Below are 20,545 nucleotides of genomic sequence, written 5' to 3' on the forward strand. Positions count from 1 at the left end.
TTTTCTTTATATTTAAGAAAAATGTGACTGATTAATATTATTTTTAAATACTTTTTCCTAAGAAACTTACTTTACTACCTACTTACTAGGTTGTTATATGAAAGTAGTCTATTTAGTCGATGTTAAGAGAGATTTTTGTGAATTTTCAACGTTTATTTGCATAGTTTGTTACATAAAAGTTTTTTCAATTTATGTGAGTTTAAAGAGATCTCAGTGATGCTTAAAAAAGAATAAATTTAACATGAAGACAGTGATTTTAAGTCTGGTTGGTCTGACTGTAAGTCTGATTAATTAGAGTGATTAAATTAACTAGGTGTATACCGTAAAATACGTTGATTTTTGTCTAAATTTTGATTTTTAATTTCTGTAAGATTTTCTTATTTTTTATTAACCCTCAATACCGAAATAATCCTGGGATCGAATAAGTATAATCCCGAAATCCCGGGATTAGAAATAAGGACCGGGATCAAATTCCCTAGGCATATCCCATGTTAGGAAGTTTGAGAAAAAGGAGAATCTGTTTCAATTCATCAACATTTTAATGTGCAGTGCTTTATTAACGCAGATGTACAACGTTTAGGGAATGCAACTGAAAAGTTCTTAGAAGATAAATTGATTGTTGCACAAATCCAAATTTGTTAGTAACTCATTTTTTGTAGTTTTGTGGGATATACTGTTTTTTCATTCGCCAGCTCAATTTAAAGTGTCTAGAGTTTATACAAACCTAAAAACACATCAAATGACAATTGTGTATGTGTCTTACTTAAATTTGGAATGCTGTAAAACGTTATTAAAGCACTCCAAATTCAGAAGGAAGTTATTTGTAGAAAAGAAAAGTTATTTATACCCTATATATAAATAACGTGAAGCTTTGTGACAGCTACAGAATGAACTATTTAAATTATTTGATTTAATAGATGGGGATTCATAATTTAATATATTGTATTTAATTAATTTTAATGTTTCATGGTGTATTTATTGATTTAATTTCTATGTATTCCTTTATTTTATTTACTTTTTATTTATATGCGACCATTTTTCATTATTATTTTTTAAAATATTTTTGAACTTATACGTTCATTTTACAATATGTTAATGTTCAGTTGATAAAAATTTGAATTTGTATTTTGGAATATTTGTATCCAAACTACTGTTGTGGCATTCCATTACATATTCTACCGGAAGAAAGTCATTAAAAAGTCTGAAAAATGTTTTATTTATTGAAATTTTTGCTGTTTATTCAAGGTTATTTGAGTGAATTTATTTCATGTCTGACATTGCATGATTTCTGGTGCAATTTTTTTATAACAGTGTTAAGACAAGACATCTGTTGCTTGCAAGGACCTAATATGGGCTTTGGCAAGTAACTTTTATTTTCATGTTTTCTGCCTTGTGCAACTATACCATTGTGTTATCTTTAATTAAGGCAGACTGTAACCTCTGGTTATGCATGCAATCTCCAGCAGATTGGGTTAAAAATAATGTTTTTTCTATGGGAAAATCCTTTTACAAAAATTCTTGAAAACTGAAGACAGAACCAACTTTTTTTTTGTGCTAGAATTGTATTTAATTCTTCTATTAATGTATGGTTCAAAATTTTTAAAATTATAGAAAATTAATTAATTCAATTTTAAAATTAGAGTACTGTATTTACTAATTTTTTCAGTATACAAGTATCCCTTGATTAATTGAGCCCTCGATGCTATTGCATATATCAAAACTGAGTTAATCAAATACAGCAGTACCTCGATANAGAACGGATTAATCATTTTTACATTACTTCTTATGGAAAAGGTTGGTTTGGTATACGTCCTATTCGGTGTAAGTCCAAACACCAGGAACGGATTAAGGTCGTATACCGAGGTTCCACTGTACTTACACAAAAAGCACTCTGATATCCAAAGTTGCTGAATTTTTTATTTCACTAATTTTCCTAAAAATTATATTACTGTCAGATGCAAAAATCAGATTGGACCAATTTTGACATTTTTACTTATGCTTATTTTAATTTTTTTCTACATAGCAAGTTTATCTACAATCTGTGATATTGCCATATAAATAATTATATTTCAGCTCATTTCTGGCACAGTGTAGTGGCAGCCAGATCTGGCCTGTGGACCATAGTTTGATGACTCTTGCTCTAGACAGATGGTGATCATCTGTCTAGAGCAAGAGTCACCAAACTAAGCAATTGTTTAGCAATTGAAACAAATATGTTTTAGTGTATCAAATTGATCAGAAGGCTACAAGTATTTGACAGTTAGCTGCATCAATGCCTTCCCATCTATCCAGAATAAAGTTTGGAGGACATTTACATATTCCATATTGGGTTAATTTTAATGATATGTATACTTAAATAATGAAAACATAAAATTCTTTTCAAAAATGTCAACAGCAAATGATTAACGTTTAAAGGCCAAGGCAGCCTTTGAGATACAAGGAGTATTGAAAAAGACTATACCTACCAATATTGTATCACTCCTGTGTTGAAGTAATGTCATTTTTTATCTTTTGAGGAAAAATAGTATTTGGTTGGAGCAGACTGATTCTTGTGTTATTGGCATGATATTTGAAATAAATGCATTGGTCCAATAGATTGCAGGGCAGTGAAGCATTAATGACAAGTGGTGCCTGCATTTGGTGCTATCAAGAATAAAACTAGCCTTTGTGTTTTAAGAGGAAGGTTTAATGCACAAGATTATATTATCTTGCTGCAGGAACAGTTGCTACCAAATTTGCACGCAACTGCTTGTGAAAATCTTTTTTCAAGCAAGATAATCCCCATTCACACCACTGCAATGACTAAATGATTCTCAACAGCATAACTTGAAAATTCTATAATGACAGCATTGTCATGAGACATGAATCCTATAGAGAACTTGTGGAGTTTGCAAAGTTTATGGTGATGAACACCAATACACTCAGTTGTAGCTCTCCAAACAGCTGTGTTGACAACATGGAAAAAGGTTCCATCAAAGGCATCAAAAACTCTTGAACTATGCCTCACAGATATATCTCATTACTTCAAAAAGAAAAAAAAAATTGCTTATTAGTTGAGTGCATACTATTATTTTTTGCATCCAAAATATGGAAACCTATTTTTTTAGAACAAGCCAGTTTTACACTTTTTGTTACTACTTTATATTTCATTATTTATTCTCTTTATTACTATAAGAAAGCTTACTGTTATTGAAAACTATGAATATGTCTAATAAGCACCTCAAAGCATTTCTTGCAGCAGATTTTACAAAAAATATGAACACCCATCTTTTTGAGACAGTTTGTATTTTATTAAATTCTTTTTCATTATTAATCTAAATTCAATTATTCTTATCATCCCGTTTTATAACACATGAGATGCACCCCCCATTTCAGAATTTCTAAAACAAAATTAGTGGATTTAAGATGTCCTGAAGATTTTTTCTAGATAGTTTTAATGAAGTTAAAAACTATACATGTTTTATTGTACAAAATTTTTACTTACAGCACAAAATTCATCAAAAGAAATCATTCCATCTTCATCTTTATCCGCAAACAAAATTGTTTTGTCTACAATCTGTTGCAACTGGGCATCTTTAAGATTGTTTCCTACCATCATTTTCAGTACAGTAAATAACTCAGAATTTGAAATATAACCATCATTATCCATATCATATATTCGGAATGCAACTGAAAATTTTCAAAATTTTAAAATAATTAAACTATTTCAGAAATAATATTTTATTTAAAATCAATAAGAAATTATCAAACAAATTTTAAAAATCAATATTCAATATAATAATTCAAACGATAAATTTATAATTGAAACTTATCTTATCTCTTCTTAGAATTGAAGAAAATGATCATTACTGAAAATATTAGTTAACAATTGCAACAATAGCAGCTTAGAAACAAATTATTTAGTTTTTTTATGTTTCAAAGTTTCAACAAAAAGAAAAAAAATCAAATTTGAACTATCTGAATCAGTAATGCACTCATCTGGTTATATTAATTATAGGTTCATATCTCTTCCAAATCATTTAATTTAAAATCAGTAATTAAAAATTAATTTTTAAATATGCAAATGAAATCACCACTAATTTACAATAAGCTATTTACAAGTTATTATTAAATTATGGTTAAATTGTCTTGTATAATCATATGCTTTTAGCAGTAGGAAAAAAAAAATTTAAGTTAAACACTATTTTGTTAGTTGCTATAGTCACTGATTAATGTATGTGTTGAGAAAATATTTAAGTTTATTTAGGTCTTGAACATATATACATAAAATAGTATAATTATTTTTATACTTTATTGATTAATAAATCTTTTGAAATATCATCAATGTAACCATATTTTCATTTGAATAATGGCACTAAATTTTATAACTAGTGTATGTGAGAAATAACTTATCAAAAATTGAAGAATTTATTAAATATGTTTGACAAGATCCATGTTCACAGAATTAAAAAAAATTATGTATAAAAGAGTTTGTTTAAACACAAACACAAATTATGAGTTACACTTCATGAATTTATATGATTTTATGCACATGTATTCCCTTGACCAGAAGCATAAAAGAAAACCATGTTTTCTGTTTGTTTTATGCATGTCTGTTCCTTGCCTCAAACTGAAGTCTGATACTTCTCAGGAAACTAAATTTTGTTTTAGTATATTTAACAACTTAATAAGAGCTTGTTTGATAATATTTCTACCATATGCATGTTTAGAAATTTAAAAAAATGAAAAACTAAAGTTTAGATTTTACAATTTAATTATTTAAAAGAAATATGATTCTAATCTTCATAATCACAAACTGATACGAAAATAAACATCTTATAATGTAGGTTCAGTAGAAAAAAAATTTTGATAGATTCTAAAGAAAATATTTGAACACTCAATATTTTTATAATGCAAATAACTAACTTCCAGAATTGCCAAGGTATATTTGGACAATTAATTGAATTAACAATATAATTTAAGTTAAAAGGTAGTTAGGTACTTAGATTATTAATGAATTGGGACTTGTTGACTGCTTATGCAATATTTTTGTATTGAAATTCCAATATAGATTAATTCTGTTTGATTTTAATAAACAAGATGTTTTAAGAAAATAATTTTTTATTCAGTATTTATATAAAAGACACAGCTTTTTATTTCTGCTAAAATAATTTTCTGAAAATGTATTCAAAAATTACACTTAAAATAGTACATTTATTTTAAATCAACACCCATATATTTTATTTAGCCAATTTAGAATTTTATCACAAAAAAATTAAATAAAATAAATTACTTTAACTAATAATAATCAATTTCTTTTAATAACTTCTATAAAAATCACTCAGCTGATAAGTGTTTTAATTTTCTATTATACACAATCAATGTCAGTTCATTTTCATAAAGTTCCAGTATATCTAAAATTTGTTTATGTAAATTAAGTGAATTCATGAACTGTTTATTAAAAATGATCAATTATAATTTCATTTTCAAGAATAAAATTTCACTTATCTTTGATTATCAAGTTTGTTACTAATGAAATAGTATCAAAACAAATTAACCTGTAGAACTAATATATTGGAACTAAAAATTAAGTAAATTTTTCTGCACATAAAATTCCCTAGCTCATGCTGAGTAAAATTAAAGCAATTCTATAGAATTCCAACCCTCTAGATCAAAGATGTGGTAACAAATTAAGGAGTGAATAATGCCAAAATACATTTTTTGAAGTCACCAAATTGTTTACTTCTGAACATCTTTCATTCAACCATTTTCTACACAGAATTTACTCATTCCAAATAGTCATTATAAAATTATATTAATTTTATTCTGTTGCTTCAGATTATGTGGTATTATTTATGTTTAAGGTTATTTGAATCATTTACTTCTATATTTTTGTTTTATTCAATTTCAAAACAGCATTCAAACATAATATAAAAATGTTAAATTTCTACATTTGCAAAACTTCTTGCAAATTAAAGAGCTAGAATTAATATTTTCAGGGACTGAAATGAAATAACCTCCTTAGTTCAAAATAAAATCATACCCAATATTTAGGCAATTTAGATTTCATAAATATAAAAATCTAGTCTTGTTAAAATTAACAGCTAGAATTTGATTATAAATTTTTTTTTAAATTGAAAAAGATACAAAATAAAAAAAAGGGATGAATTTGATTAATCTACTACATTAAGAACACATGAAATGTTTTCAGAAAAAAAAGCTTGAACTAAAATTATCCAAAAATTGTCAGTACATATAAACATTCTATATATTCATTCAAGTTAGCTTAAAAACATTAGAAAAATGAATAATTGTGAAAAAAATGTCTTTCTACTTACACCTTAATTTTGATTCTTTATCACCTTTTACACTGAATTGAGATACACCTTGAATAAATTCTGTAAAAGACAGCATAATTTAAGGAAAAAAATTCAATTCAAATAAATACACTTATGTCATTTACAATAATATTTTGTTTTATGAAAAGATATATCAAAGATTACAGAAAACAAGTTTATTCAAACTTTGAACACAAATCTTAATCATTAAAAAAATTTTGGGATCAAAAATCATTATTTTGAATTATATAATTCTTACACACAGACCTATAATGTAGAAGTATACTGTTACATAGCATAATTAATCATTTAGAAATACTGTACTTAAATTTGTATTAGTAAACAGTATTAGTACATGCTCTGGTAGTGTTCAAATTTTACATATTTTATTAAGATTTATTATTATATAAATATGTGAATGTTTAACTAATAATTATAGCAATAGAAAAACCTAAATGTCATGTTTAGATAGACATTTAGAATATTGAGTAATTTATATTATCCATATAATTAAGGGGCCGAGTGGAAAAAATGGCATATCTAGAGGATTTGATCCCGGGATCTCGAAAATCGGGATCCCGACCACTTTTCAGTCCCAAAATTTTCGGGATTAAATTTTCCTAATCCCGGGATTTTCGGGATTGACATCATTTTAAAAAAATTGCAAAATAGACTGCATGAAGCGAAACGTTCAGTGCCAGTGCTTTTAACAGAATTGCTTGCCTATCATTTTAATATAAAATACAAGAAATTTTATTCCAAGCAAGCAGCAGAAATTAACCAAGCGGGCTTGCGATGCTTGCTTGGAATAAAACTTCTTGTATTTTCAACTAAAATGATAGGCAAGCAGTTCTCACTGGGTTACTTGGTAATATACTTCATTTTTGTATTTTTGAATTTTCGCGGGCGCCAATCGATTTTCTGGCGCAGTCGAGAGCACTACTCAGTGCGTTTTACCTGTCAATGTGTCAGCCATCTTGTTTTGCCAGTGTGGTTAATATAGACCTGACGCTACTCGCTTTGGGGGGGTCGACCTTAGGTGAAAAGGTTATGACCCTCGCCTTGTCCGCGATCTGTCAGGATGATGCGAGAAAGTCTTTTTACGTTTCGGGGTAGTGGTTTGCTGAACGCTGAGAGACTCACACAGAGACCGAATTTACAAAATTAACGCGTTTATTTTTTGAAAAACATGCTTACAATGATCGAAACAATCGGGATTATAGCCTTTACTCCTACAATCCCGATCCGTGTCGACCGGACTGTTTTCTTCCATCCTCCCCGTGTCCTCGAAGCTTATAAGTATTTACTAACGATTCCTCCAACTTCCATCAACCTAAACGCGTTTTCTCTGCAGCTGCATATATGTGCAACAAATTGAGAAGCAGACTTGGTGATGAGACACTAGATGCGTTGTTATTTCTCAGATCATATTTTCGCAATTCAAATTAGAATGTTCCTATTAAATTAGTTTTCTTTATATTTAAGAAAAATGTGACTGATTAATATTATTTTTAAATACTTTTTCCTAAGAAACTTACTTTACTACCTACTTACTAGGTTGTTATATGAAAGTAGTCTATTTAGTCGATGTTAAGAGAGATTTTTGTGAATTTTCAACGTTTATTTGCATAGTTTGTTACATAAAAGTTTTTTCAATTTATGTGAGTTTAAAGAGATCTCAGTGATGCTTAAAAAAGAATAAATTTAACATGAAGACAGTGATTTTAAGTCTGGTTGGTCTGACTGTAAGTCTGATTAATTAGAGTGATTAAATTAACTAGGTGTATACCGTAAAATACGTTGATTTTTGTCTAAATTTTGATTTTTAATTTCTGTAAGATTTTCTTATTTTTTATTAACCCTCAATACCGAAATAATCCTGGGATCGAATAAGTATAATCCCGAAATCCCGGGATTAGAAATAAGGACCGGGATCAAATTCCCTAGGCATATCCCATGTTAGGAAGTTTGAGAAAAAGGAGAATCTGTTTCAATTCATCAACATTTTAATGTGCAGTGCTTTATTAACGCAGATGTACAACGTTTAGGGAATGCAACTGAAAAGTTCTTAGAAGATAAATTGATTGTTGCACAAATCCAAATTTGTTAGTAACTCATTTTTTGTAGTTTTGTGGGATATACTGTTTTTTCATTCGCCAGCTCAATTTAAAGTGTCTAGAGTTTATACAAACCTAAAAACACATCAAATGACAATTGTGTATGTGTCTTACTTAAATTTGGAATGCTGTAAAACGTTATTAAAGCACTCCAAATTCAGAAGGAAGTTATTTGTAGAAAAGAAAAGTTATTTATACCCTATATATAAATAACGTGAAGCTTTGTGACAGCTACAGAATGAACTATTTAAATTATTTGATTTAATAGATGGGGATTCATAATTTAATATATTGTATTTAATTAATTTTAATGTTTCATGGTGTATTTATTGATTTAATTTCTATGTATTCCTTTATTTTATTTACTTTTTATTTATATGCGACCATTTTTCATTATTATTTTTTAAAATATTTTTGAACTTATACGTTCATTTTACAATATGTTAATGTTCAGTTGATAAAAATTTGAATTTGTATTTTGGAATATTTGTATCCAAACTACTGTTGTGGCATTCCATTACATATTCTACCGGAAGAAAGTCATTAAAAAGTCTGAAAAATGTTTTATTTATTGAAATTTTTGCTGTTTATTCAAGGTTATTTGAGTGAATTTATTTCATGTCTGACATTGCATGATTTCTGGTGCAATTTTTTTATAACAGTGTTAAGACAAGACATCTGTTGCTTGCAAGGACCTAATATGGGCTTTGGCAAGTAACTTTTATTTTCATGTTTTCTGCCTTGTGCAACTATACCATTGTGTTATCTTTAATTAAGGCAGACTGTAACCTCTGGTTATGCATGCAATCTCCAGCAGATTGGGTTAAAAATAATGTTTTTTCTATGGGAAAATCCTTTTACAAAAATTCTTGAAAACTGAAGACAGAACCAACTTTTTTTTTGTGCTAGAATTGTATTTAATTCTTCTATTAATGTATGGTTCAAAATTTTTAAAATTATAGAAAATTAATTAATTCAATTTTAAAATTAGAGTACTGTATTTACTAATTTTTTCAGTATACAAGTATCCCTTGATTAATTGAGCCCTCGATGCTATTGCATATATCAAAACTGAGTTAATCAAATACAGCAGTACCTCGATATTCAACCGAATCACCACAACCCACTACAACAAATTTTCAACTTTCATGATGAACTCAGGATATTTTTCTTCCAATTATAAATTAGAAGTTCAGACTATTTACAAAAAAATATTTAATTTTTGAGTCTATCAATTAATCCTTTCCATGCACCATAGAATAACAATAGGTAAACTTTTACATTATTAAAAATGATCAAACGTCAGCCTTTCATTTTAGGTTCTGACGTCTTAACATTAAAAAAATTAAGTAAATCTTATCTTCAGAGGGCTTGAACCTGATACAAATTGTATAAAACTTGATAGTAGGATGAGAAAATTTATTTAATTTTTTAATGTTAAGACATAAGAACCTAAAATGAAAGGCTGACTTCTACTCATTTTTAATAATGTAAAAGTTTACCTATTGTTATTTGTTTTTATGAAGTTATTTCTTCAAACCAATGTAAAAGGTATACTTCTATGGTGCATGAAAAGGATTAATTGATAGACTCAAAAATTAAATATTTTTTGTAAATAGTCTGAACTTCTAATTTATAATTGGAACAAATTTTCAGTTAATAATAATTATTTAATTTTGTCATCCATAGAAAAAGCATTCTATGATAAAAATGAGTAACAAATTTAAAAATAAAATGAAACTTTAGAAGCATATCTTTGTCAGACAAAATTATACTCAATTCAGTTTGTTTTTTTCCCTCTTAATGCATACAGAACACAATCATATTAGTGACACACTAAGATTTGTTGCACGTTCATGGGTTGTAATTCATCAATTCTTAACAATTTTTTACTGAAATTTCTCTGTCTGAACAGCTTTTGGGTGCCCTGTCCTTTAGTTCAAAATTTCCCAAAACAAAACTTTCAGAATAATATTTGACATGCCAAATGTTTAGGAGCATCTTCCCATACACACTATAGGTATTTTTTACTGTTTTATAGGGTTGTACGAAACTTAAAAAGTATACAACATGCCAGATATGCCTTTTATCTGCAGACATTTTGATTTGATTTTATGCAAACAAAATATGAAGTAAAGTTTTGAAATAAGCTTCAAAACAAAGAATACAATATCACATTAGCAGTAACATGTTAAATTTTACAACTATTGTAACTAAACTACAGATCTGTATTGAATCTGTAGTTTACTCTCAGAATGGAAATAACAAATTCACTAACACCTTGTTTGCCAAGAAAAAATCACATCTATGTTAAGTATAGACAGCCATTAAAGCCGTATTAATTAGAACTCCTGTCACATATATAAAAGGATTGTCACAATTAATTTTGTATGTTGTGGGTGTGTGGAACAGATATGTCTATAATATATGTAATTGTTTTTGTTTTGTTTATATTTTTGTTTTTGTTAATATGTTGCCTAGTCTGTTGTGATGGATTTTTGATGTGATCATAGCTGTCTTAGTATATTTGTGTTTATTGTTTTCTATGACCATCTAACATATGCATTTGTAGTATGGATGTGTAATAGCTTGTGTTTGTGTGCAAGCTTTTAATGGATTATATTTGCTATTAAGTTACATCAATGTAAATAGCTGGTTTATGTTATGAGCTTTCAGTCTGATTTGATGTGTAATATAATTTCATGCATTATGTGGCATTTCCTCTAAGTGTCTCCTGGATGGGTTGCATCATTTAAAATGTACCTACTACAGTTTTTGGCTAATTAAAATGAATGTAAACATTAAAATTAGTTTTTCTTTCAATAAATTTTAAAATTTACTGACAAATAGAAAAGTTGAGAAAAAAAATTTATTAAAATTTTTTCTCAAATAAAAATAAAACTAGCTGTAGGAGGAGATGACTTAAAAATGTCTTAGAGAAAAATGTATTAAAAAAGATACTTGTTCTCATTAGAGTTATTATGGAGCTAGATAAGATAAAGCATTTACTCTTCATATCTAAGCAACATTAGGTATGTTCATGTTATTTGTTGTTGATATAGAAAAGAATTCTCTGGATCAAAATAGAACTAAATTAGCCATTAATTAAATATACTAAAAATTATTAGTAATTGTTAAATTGACTATTGAATCCATTACTTAACAGTGTCCATTTCTGTCTTAAAACAATAATGCAAATTGACAGATGTTTATCATTCCAGGGCTGCAAGTGACAGATGAGATTTAAAAAATTCTAGTTACTTTGTTTTCAAAGTAACCATATGGTAAAAAACAATGGATACACCCAGCACACTCAACAGGTACATGACACTTTACTATCATCATCAAATTGTCATATCTACAACTTAAGCATGTTCAAATGAGAAAAAGATCAATTTGATAATCATTTTAAATGTCATATTACCAACACATTATTCAGTTTACATTGTTTTTCAAGGCAACTTAAATATGCCAGGCTATTCTAATTTCAACCACACAAGAAATATTATACAAAAAGATTACTTACATATGGATAGAAAGTAGGACAAGATTATAGATACACAGTAACTTTAAGCCTGAAAAATGTTCTGTACTAATGGACAACATATACTAACTGGAAAATAAAGAAGAGAAAAAAGGGCTTTTATCACAGATCACTGCAGAAGCAAATTATTAAGTAATAACATGGCAAACACTAATTTACAAATAATTCTGTTACATCATTCTAGAGTTTTAACTACATTAGGGAATTTTGAAATAGTTTTTCTTTTCCACTAGGGAAGGAAGAAGAAAAACTATTTCAAAAACAGAAAAGTAACAGTATATATACCAGATCCTCTTAAATAACAAAAAAAGAATAGAATTAAAATTATACATAGGTGACATCTAAAAACAACCAAACTGTCAATTAGAAGAATGAAAAAGATATCTGCACAAGTTCTATGCAATAGACCTGGCACAACTTGCAAAGAACAAAGATATTAATATACAATGGGAGCACTACAGATAGTCATACCTGAATTGAAAATGAAACCACTGAAAAAAGTAGAACATCATCCATAAATAATAATGAAGAATAAAGTGATCAATACCAAAAATGAAGGAAATGGCCTAGATCCATGGACATGGGACTTGACAAGGACAGTGTGATAGCCATGATGAAAACAATTCTTATATGGGACAGCTGAAATCATTATTGTTCTTTTTTAGTTTGTATTATTCCTTTTTATTTTGGTTTTAAAGTAATCCAGGCTGCTTAACTTTGATTACTTTTCAAATTCCTTGTATACTTAAAAGAAATATATTCAATTTAGGATGTTGAACATTACAAATATGTATACACATAGAATTATTTCTATTTGAGTTTAGAACATTTTTTCAGTAGTTGTTGATGAAATTGTAAATTTGCTGTAAACATTAATCTTTCTAAAATTAAATCGTTTTCTGGCTCCTTAAACATTAAGTGTGTATACTGTATTTGCCAGCATGATGGCCTCGAAATGTGGAACAGATGGATATAAAGAAATAACATCGACTTTGTAAAAGTCAGTAGGAAATGGAAGGGAGGTTTCCTAATTTTCCTGTTGAAGAGCAAGAAAACAATAGAATTTCTTTCCTGGACTTAGACATACATATGTTAAGTGTGTATTTGGTATTTACTTTAAATTTATGAAGCTGTCATTCTCTGCCTCCTCAGTATCATCTGAATTAGTCAGGATTAGAATTCATTATTGCATATTATAGATATGGCCTTCCTTTCCTGATACCTGACAATGTTGGCAGTTGGAAAATACCAGTACATCAAAATCTCTTTTTAATTAATTAATATACTTGAGTTTGTCACTTAGAATTGATAACTGAAATTCTGATAATTTTTAGATGATTGAAATCACCAAAGTTGAGAATTTACTGAAGAAATTATATAGTGCACATAACACTCATCTCTGTAAAGACAAGACAATGGAAATTCAACACACTTTTCTGATGAATGATACAAAGGTAATTTTGTCCAAAACAAACTGCAATGTTCTTCCTTAGTATTACTAGATCAGACGACATATACATTAGCAGTTTGCTGTTCAGATAAGATGCCCATTTCTAATGGCATCATGATATCACATTGAGGGCAACTTATGCATATTCATAGCAATCTGCACTTAGAAAATGCAAGTACAAGATACAATACTGTTTTCCACAGCATAAACGGCACCTGTGAAAATGAGAATGCTTTCAAGCATGACATCACTATAAATGACTTTTTTTTGAATGTTTTTTTCTTCTATTTCAACAATACTGCATTTTTTAATCTACATTCTCATATTTAATGTGTGCTTAATTGTCAAGAGACAAAAGTAACAAAAAAAGTAATCTAATACTGAAAACAGGAAAGAAATAGTAACTGGAAATAAAAAGAAAATAAATAGTTGAAAAAATAATTCACTTGCAGCCTTGCATATTCAAATATAAATATCCATTAACCTGATTTTTAATTAATTAAGGTCGTATACTCTACCAGATCATATCAGGCTATAAATGTGATTATTATTGATATTTAATAATTAAATATTCAGTAATTTTGCCTAGAGGTAGGCATTAGGCACCACCTCTTCATAAATTAATATTTAATTTAGAAAGTTCTGAAAGAAAAGAATCAGCTGGAGTGGGACTCAAAACTGCAACTCACAATTACCTTGTGGATGTGTTGCCAGTTACACTATCCCGATCGCCATCTGATTTTTGCCTCCAGAACTAGTAATAATTTAGATTTAATTATACTTGTTATTGGCTCTGCATATTCTAATTACATACAAATTTATAGTTTTTCAGATTACTAATTTTTCAAAATAAGTAAGAATGATTTAACTGGAAAAAAAAAAAAGAAACAGTGCAACTTGTAACTTCAGCAATATATTTAATAAATCATGACATTTTCAACCTAATACCATAGATCGGTTACAAGATGCACTGTTTTTGTTTTAATTTTTCAAAAGAAATAAGATGTATTTATTTATGACTTATGTAATTATTCTGAACTTCCTTTTGTTGATATAATATTTGAAAAATTCAAATTATCACAACTATTAACCTACATTCATAGACACTATGATTACTTCTTGTGTTTTTCTTGCATTCATTGTTATATTGATAATTTTACTGATTAACTTCTATACAAAATCATTATTATATAATGATTTAACTCAAAATTTGATAATTTTATTCCCCTTCTGTAACTAAAGTACTTTCTACTGCTTAATGGAAATACCAAACAGCTACTTTAATGACTAAGATTTACTTTCCTGGCAGAAGAGCTATCTTCTACTCAATAAATATATATTTCTTCATTTTCAAAAACAAAATTCAGTATAGAAACTATACCTCTTAAATTTTACCATTCTCTTGTTTAATAAAAGTTACAAAAAATTTTTTAAAATATTGTTAAAACTATTTCTAAAAATTTAGTACAAAAAAACTGATGTCTGCTTGATAATGTCAATATTGAATTTAATGTATCAATTAAATGAAAATTACAATAATATTTACAATATTAAAATAAATTTTCATTTACATATTTTAATTTAACCAATTGGTTTTATAGCAACATTTAATCCTAAACATGTTAAAATTTTTTAAATAATAAAGCAAGTTATTTCGTATTAAAACTTTTTTAATATACCTTTAAAATCAACTTCTCCATTTCCATCTGTATCAAATATGTCAATAACACGTTGAACTAACGGATTTTGTTGTAATTCAGGAAGTGACATGAATTCATCAACACTAAGAGATCCAGAATTGTCCAGATCTAATTTCCTGAATCTTTTTCCAAGCCTTTTGATTTCATCTGCATCAACTATATAAATAAAAATTATAAAATTAATATATAGTATATTTTATATTATAAATATAATAGTTATAATAAAGATGAAAAAAATAATTTTAAGTTTATAATTGAAATATAATAAATTCAATTTCATATAAAAAATAGTTTTTCATGTTTAAAAAAAACAAAGATAATATAGGCATCAACATCAATAAATGGCATTATTGTATGTCAATTTACATTCTTCATAATATGGATTTATATACAATGGCACTTTTGTCAAAATGCTCTATACACAAATTTGAATTAATCTAATTTACAACTCATCCTAGACTGCAATTTCTTACTAAGTAAAACACGCTCAGGAAAACCTTTAAATATGCAGCCGTATTTATTAAATTCTAACGTTTTCGGTCATATAATTTACAACAAATATTTTAAAACAGATTAGAGACTATACCAATGTTTTATACAATATTTAGTACTTTCTATTTTTTACATTTCTCAATTTAAAAAAGAATAAACCTAATGCCCATAAATGATTCTTAATTCATGATATTCATGAATTCTTGAATTTCTAAATTCATGAATTACTTGCATCATACTGTCTAAACAAAAACATGAAAAATAAGTTTTAAAATGCAAAATTTGCAACTTGTATAATTTTTGTTTATTACATAACAGTGTTATTCAGTTATGACTAATGACTAAATTATGAGCATTTTTTAAATTATTATGCTAGAAATTTTTGCATTTCACATCATATTGTAAATTGTCAAATTTTTTATGTTTCTTGAATTATTTCTTTGATTCATTTCTCATATATATATATATATATGCCTCCTNTCATATATATATATTTATTTTTTTTTGACAACTGCATCACTATTTTGCATAAAATGAAAATAAAATAGATCTGACAAAATTAACTGTTTATTCTTAAATAAAATATTTTACCAAATAATACAAAATTTGACTGTATTCTAAGAAAGAACTTTTTTAATAGGGTAACAAAAACACTGCAGTTTGTTTACATTAGATGTGGGCATAACTTGGGACTTTATTGACACACTTCTGCAAAATAATAGTTTTACTATCAGGACTTTGAAAGACAACCTATCAATCTCCAATTTCAAACTATGAAATTGAATTTACAACAAGTTGAATCTGATATGTTTATTGTTTTGTATTTTTGGATCAAATTACATTAAAATAAACATAAAAAAATAATGCCTTTTTTCAATCTACAAGTATTTTATAGCATTAGAAAGACAAAATGCAGAAATTAAAGCTGTAATCATAGTTTTTGATGCAATGTCCATAATTTCATAATTTAAAAATAAAATCTAGTGTTTGAGATGCCACATAACTAAATGTGTTAGTCCAGTTGATGCAACTGAGAGTTGAGTTGTACTAAGAATTATTTTATAAAAGAAAAAATCAATTAAAACATTTTCACAGTATATATAAAATTAAATCCATTTAATCAAAACAACAGGAAAATCCAAAAATTATCCATTTTTGAAAAATCAGTTTTCTATAAATTCAGTGTTCATCACTATTCCATATTCTTTGGCAATATCACTTCTATTTTTTTTCCTCTTTACTTGTTTTCCATTTCTTTCAATAACATCAATTGTTTTTTTAGTTAAAAAAATTTGTGCACATTTTATACTTAAACATAAAAGCAAAGCTAAACAACCATACTATCTACAGACAAATGTCACTAGAACTGACCCACTTAGCAATTTCACCCAAACCCCAAGATGCATGCATTTTATAAAATCAAAATTTTACTAACTTCAGAAAAGTTGATTTTTTTTTACCATAAATTTTGATCAACTATTTCTTAAATACAAATATAAAAGGATTGGATAATTCAATTAACTGAGTTCAGCTGTGTATGTACACATAATGTGCATCATAGACTTATACACTGTAAAAACTTTTAAACTGATAACACATTCTTATTTTTATCAACAGCTCGTTACCTAGAAACCGTTTTTATGCAACATCTTTATCTTGTTTAAGAAACTGAAATATATTATACAAGAGCTAAAGATGCATAAGCTATTTTACACTTTTAAAATCAGTTTTCTGAAGCTAAATGTGTTCAGACCAACTACAGATAACAATATCATATGGAAGTTAGTAGAAGGAAGTAGATATAAAATTTAAAAAAAGTTCTCAAAACAAAGTGGGATTTGCTAGATTCTTAAATTTGTATTTTGATATTTCTATTCTAAATAAACAGGATACAAATTAATTAAAAAAAAAAATTCAAATTTATAAATATATAATAAGTATAATCTCCACCAACCTCAAAATTAGCACCTTTCTAATTTTGAGAATATGAAGATTATACTTACTATTACACTTGTCCAGTTTGACTTTAAAGAATTCTTAATAAGAAATAAATTGAATTAATAATGGATTATCATCATTTTCACTATGATATACATATGTACAACTGAATTTTCAGAATAAAATATCTAAATGGATTTTAACAAAACTCTTCCTAACCTTTTACCGGTGCATTCTCCTTCTAAAGCTCATAATCCACCAAAAATAGCTCTTTACTAACGTTTTCGAACCCCAGTGATGGTTCTTCTTTGGGTATTTTGAATCTCTGATGGAAATGCAGCTCGTAAAACTTCAAATTCGAAAATATGTACATTTGAATACATGCTTCCCGTCACTGTTTGTCATGCATAGTTGATTCCAATACGGCTATCATAAATTATTGTTCATAAGCGCTTGCCAGGCTACCAATAGCATAATCTCTTCTTCATGGTTGATGAATTGCTTATCCTTAAGGTTAGCTAAATATATGCTGGCCGCCTCCAGCCACTTGATATTTTGTATGTGCCGTGTGGTGTGGATAATTCTAGCTTTCCTAAATTTGGGGTCTATATTTGGATCTGACGCATAAATTGCAAGAGCCGTCGTATTCCTTTGTTTCTGCATGTTCTTTCAGTCTAATCTCTAAGTATAGTTTGGTGGAGCCCACATATACAAGGTTTCTATTGCATCTGCGATCTATAATCGGTATGCTGTAGACCCCTGACAGCTTATCCTTATCTGGTTGATCTTTTTCGTTGGTTAGGATGTCAAATATCGAAGCACATCTTCTATAGGCGATATGAATGCGGTTCTTTTTAGCTATCTTGCCCTCTAATATATGGATTATAAGTGACTGGAATGATCTTATCTAAATCTTGTTGTTCCTCCCTTTGTGGTATGTCTTGAGCTGGGTTTTGGTATCGATGAATTAACTTGGGTATGAGCATGTTGTATCCATGCTTAGAGGCTATTTGATTTGTGAGCCTTAGCTCCGAGTGTAGGGCTTGCTCAGTAAAAGAGTGCATGTGTGCTCTCTTAATCAGGGCTTTAAATGGTGCAACTTTATACTGTGGTGGGTCACATGATCCTACTGATATGTATATGCCCTTTGCTCCTAACTTTTGGTACACTGCAGTGCAAATTATGGCCTCTTCAACCTTGATGTCAATATCTAGAAAGTGTACATTCATCTGGTGTGCTTGCTCAATTTCTATGGTTAATCCATATGTGTTATCATTCATAGTGTTGACAAAAGCTTTGATGTCCGGGTTCGAAAACGTTAGTAAAGAGCTATTTTTGGTGGATTACGAGTTTTAGAAGAAGGAGAACGCACCAGTAACAGGTTAGGAAGTTTTGTTAATATTCTCCGGTGTTGAGATAATAAAATCCATTTAGTACACCTCTTTAAAATTTCACAATTTAATTATAATCTCATTATTGACTACATTTTACTTGTGATTTCAATTTCACAGAATTTAAAATTATTCAGATTACACATTATACAATAAATTATTATAGTAATAAATCTAATTTGAATTCAAATTTTATTTTTATATTTAAAAATAATCTAAATTTTCTTATTCCATTTTAAATTTCATTAAAATGGACTCCATGTGAGTAAAGTATATAATAAAATATGTAATTTTAAAATTTTATACTTCTAATACAGCTTCAAGATTATATTAAAAATTATTCTTAAAGTTCATTAGTAAGTATACAACTACATTTATTAGTAATATTTAATTCTTAACTTAAAAATTTAATTCTTATAAAAACAAGCTATTTATTTTATCTATATAAATGAAATATTTTATCTATATTATTGACAATGTGCTTAAATTTTGAAGTATATAAATAGTGTGACTAAATTGTTGGATATACCCCAAGAACTTCTGGCAATAGAAATTTCCTGTGCAATACAATATTTTTAAACCAAGTAACTACGGGAAAAAAAACATTGTATATTATTTCTTTTTGTATACAATTATTATATAAGTAAAACAAAATGTACATATACATTTATATAAAACGTAACAACTCTCTAAGATATTAAAACTTACTAAATTTTACATTAAAAATAAATCAATGAAATTTTATAGTATATAAACTATTGTTAAGTTTAAAAGAATAACAAAAATGTTGATTAAAATCAACACTTCTTGATATGTAGATAATATATGGATAGCACTTGAACAACAAATATCCATATGTTGATCAAATTATATATAAAAATATATCAAAAACCAATAAATTTTCATAATTTTCTAATTAAATATTCTAAAAACACCTAAAAACCTAATTTAAAAAAAAATCTATTATTAGAAAACAAAATTTAATGATTATAAATATTTTAAAATTCATCTAAACTATTTTGTATTCACCTATGTAATTTAGTCTTGCACTAATGATCTCAATGGAATTACAAAAAAAATATCTGAAAAGCATCAATAGAATTGAAAAGTCAAATCATAACCAAAAAATTTGGTTAAAAATACTTTTGTCATTCATTTTTCTATAAAATTTTTAAAGTAATTAATAATTATAATTTTGATAATTGATATTGTAGGACGGATACTATGATATTCACACCAAATATTGTAATCTATAGAATATAATTGATATTTATATAATAAACACAAATTGATTTTGTTTGGAACTTAAACCCTTTTGACTTTCAACTCTTCAATTATAAAATGACAAATAAAATTCAATAAAAACATTTTATATTTTATACTAATGAAGCATTATTCTGTACTCCTCTGACATTGTTTTGATTTATTTCGAAACAGAAAATTCAATCAAAGCATTACTTTAATAAACAATGCAATAATAAATCAATAATTTAAAAATTAATGAAAAAAATTAATTTTTGATTTATTTCTAAATGATGATGTATTCTCTCATTAAAAATAAATTCATTTTAACAATCAGTTTAACTAAATTTATAT

General features: G+C 27.3%; 1 protein-coding gene across 1 annotated transcript in view; it reads right to left on the reverse strand.

Moving 5' to 3' along the window:
* Positions 1–18,838, reverse strand: part of LOC111624490 (calcineurin subunit B type 2-like) — a 24,964-nt gene extending 6,126 nt beyond the window's left edge. Inside the window, exons 1-5 of the mRNA XM_023367336.1 lie at positions 18,426–18,838; positions 15,849–15,862; positions 15,108–15,284; positions 6,318–6,377; positions 3,485–3,669 (exon numbers count right to left, since the gene is read on the reverse strand). Coding sequence (XP_023223104.1) covers positions 3,485–3,669; positions 6,318–6,377; positions 15,108–15,284; positions 15,849–15,862; positions 18,426–18,838 — 849 coding nt within the window. The remainder of the gene's footprint in view (positions 1–3,484; positions 3,670–6,317; positions 6,378–15,107; positions 15,285–15,848; positions 15,863–18,425) is intronic.
* Positions 18,839–20,545: the final 1,707 nt, after the last annotated feature.

The sequence above is a fragment of the Centruroides sculpturatus genome, unplaced genomic scaffold (assembly GCF_000671375.1).
Source record: "Centruroides sculpturatus isolate CEXI.00-Female unplaced genomic scaffold, Cexi_2.0 scaffold336, whole genome shotgun sequence".
NCBI classification, from domain to species: Eukaryota; Metazoa; Arthropoda; class Arachnida; order Scorpiones; family Buthidae; genus Centruroides; species Centruroides sculpturatus.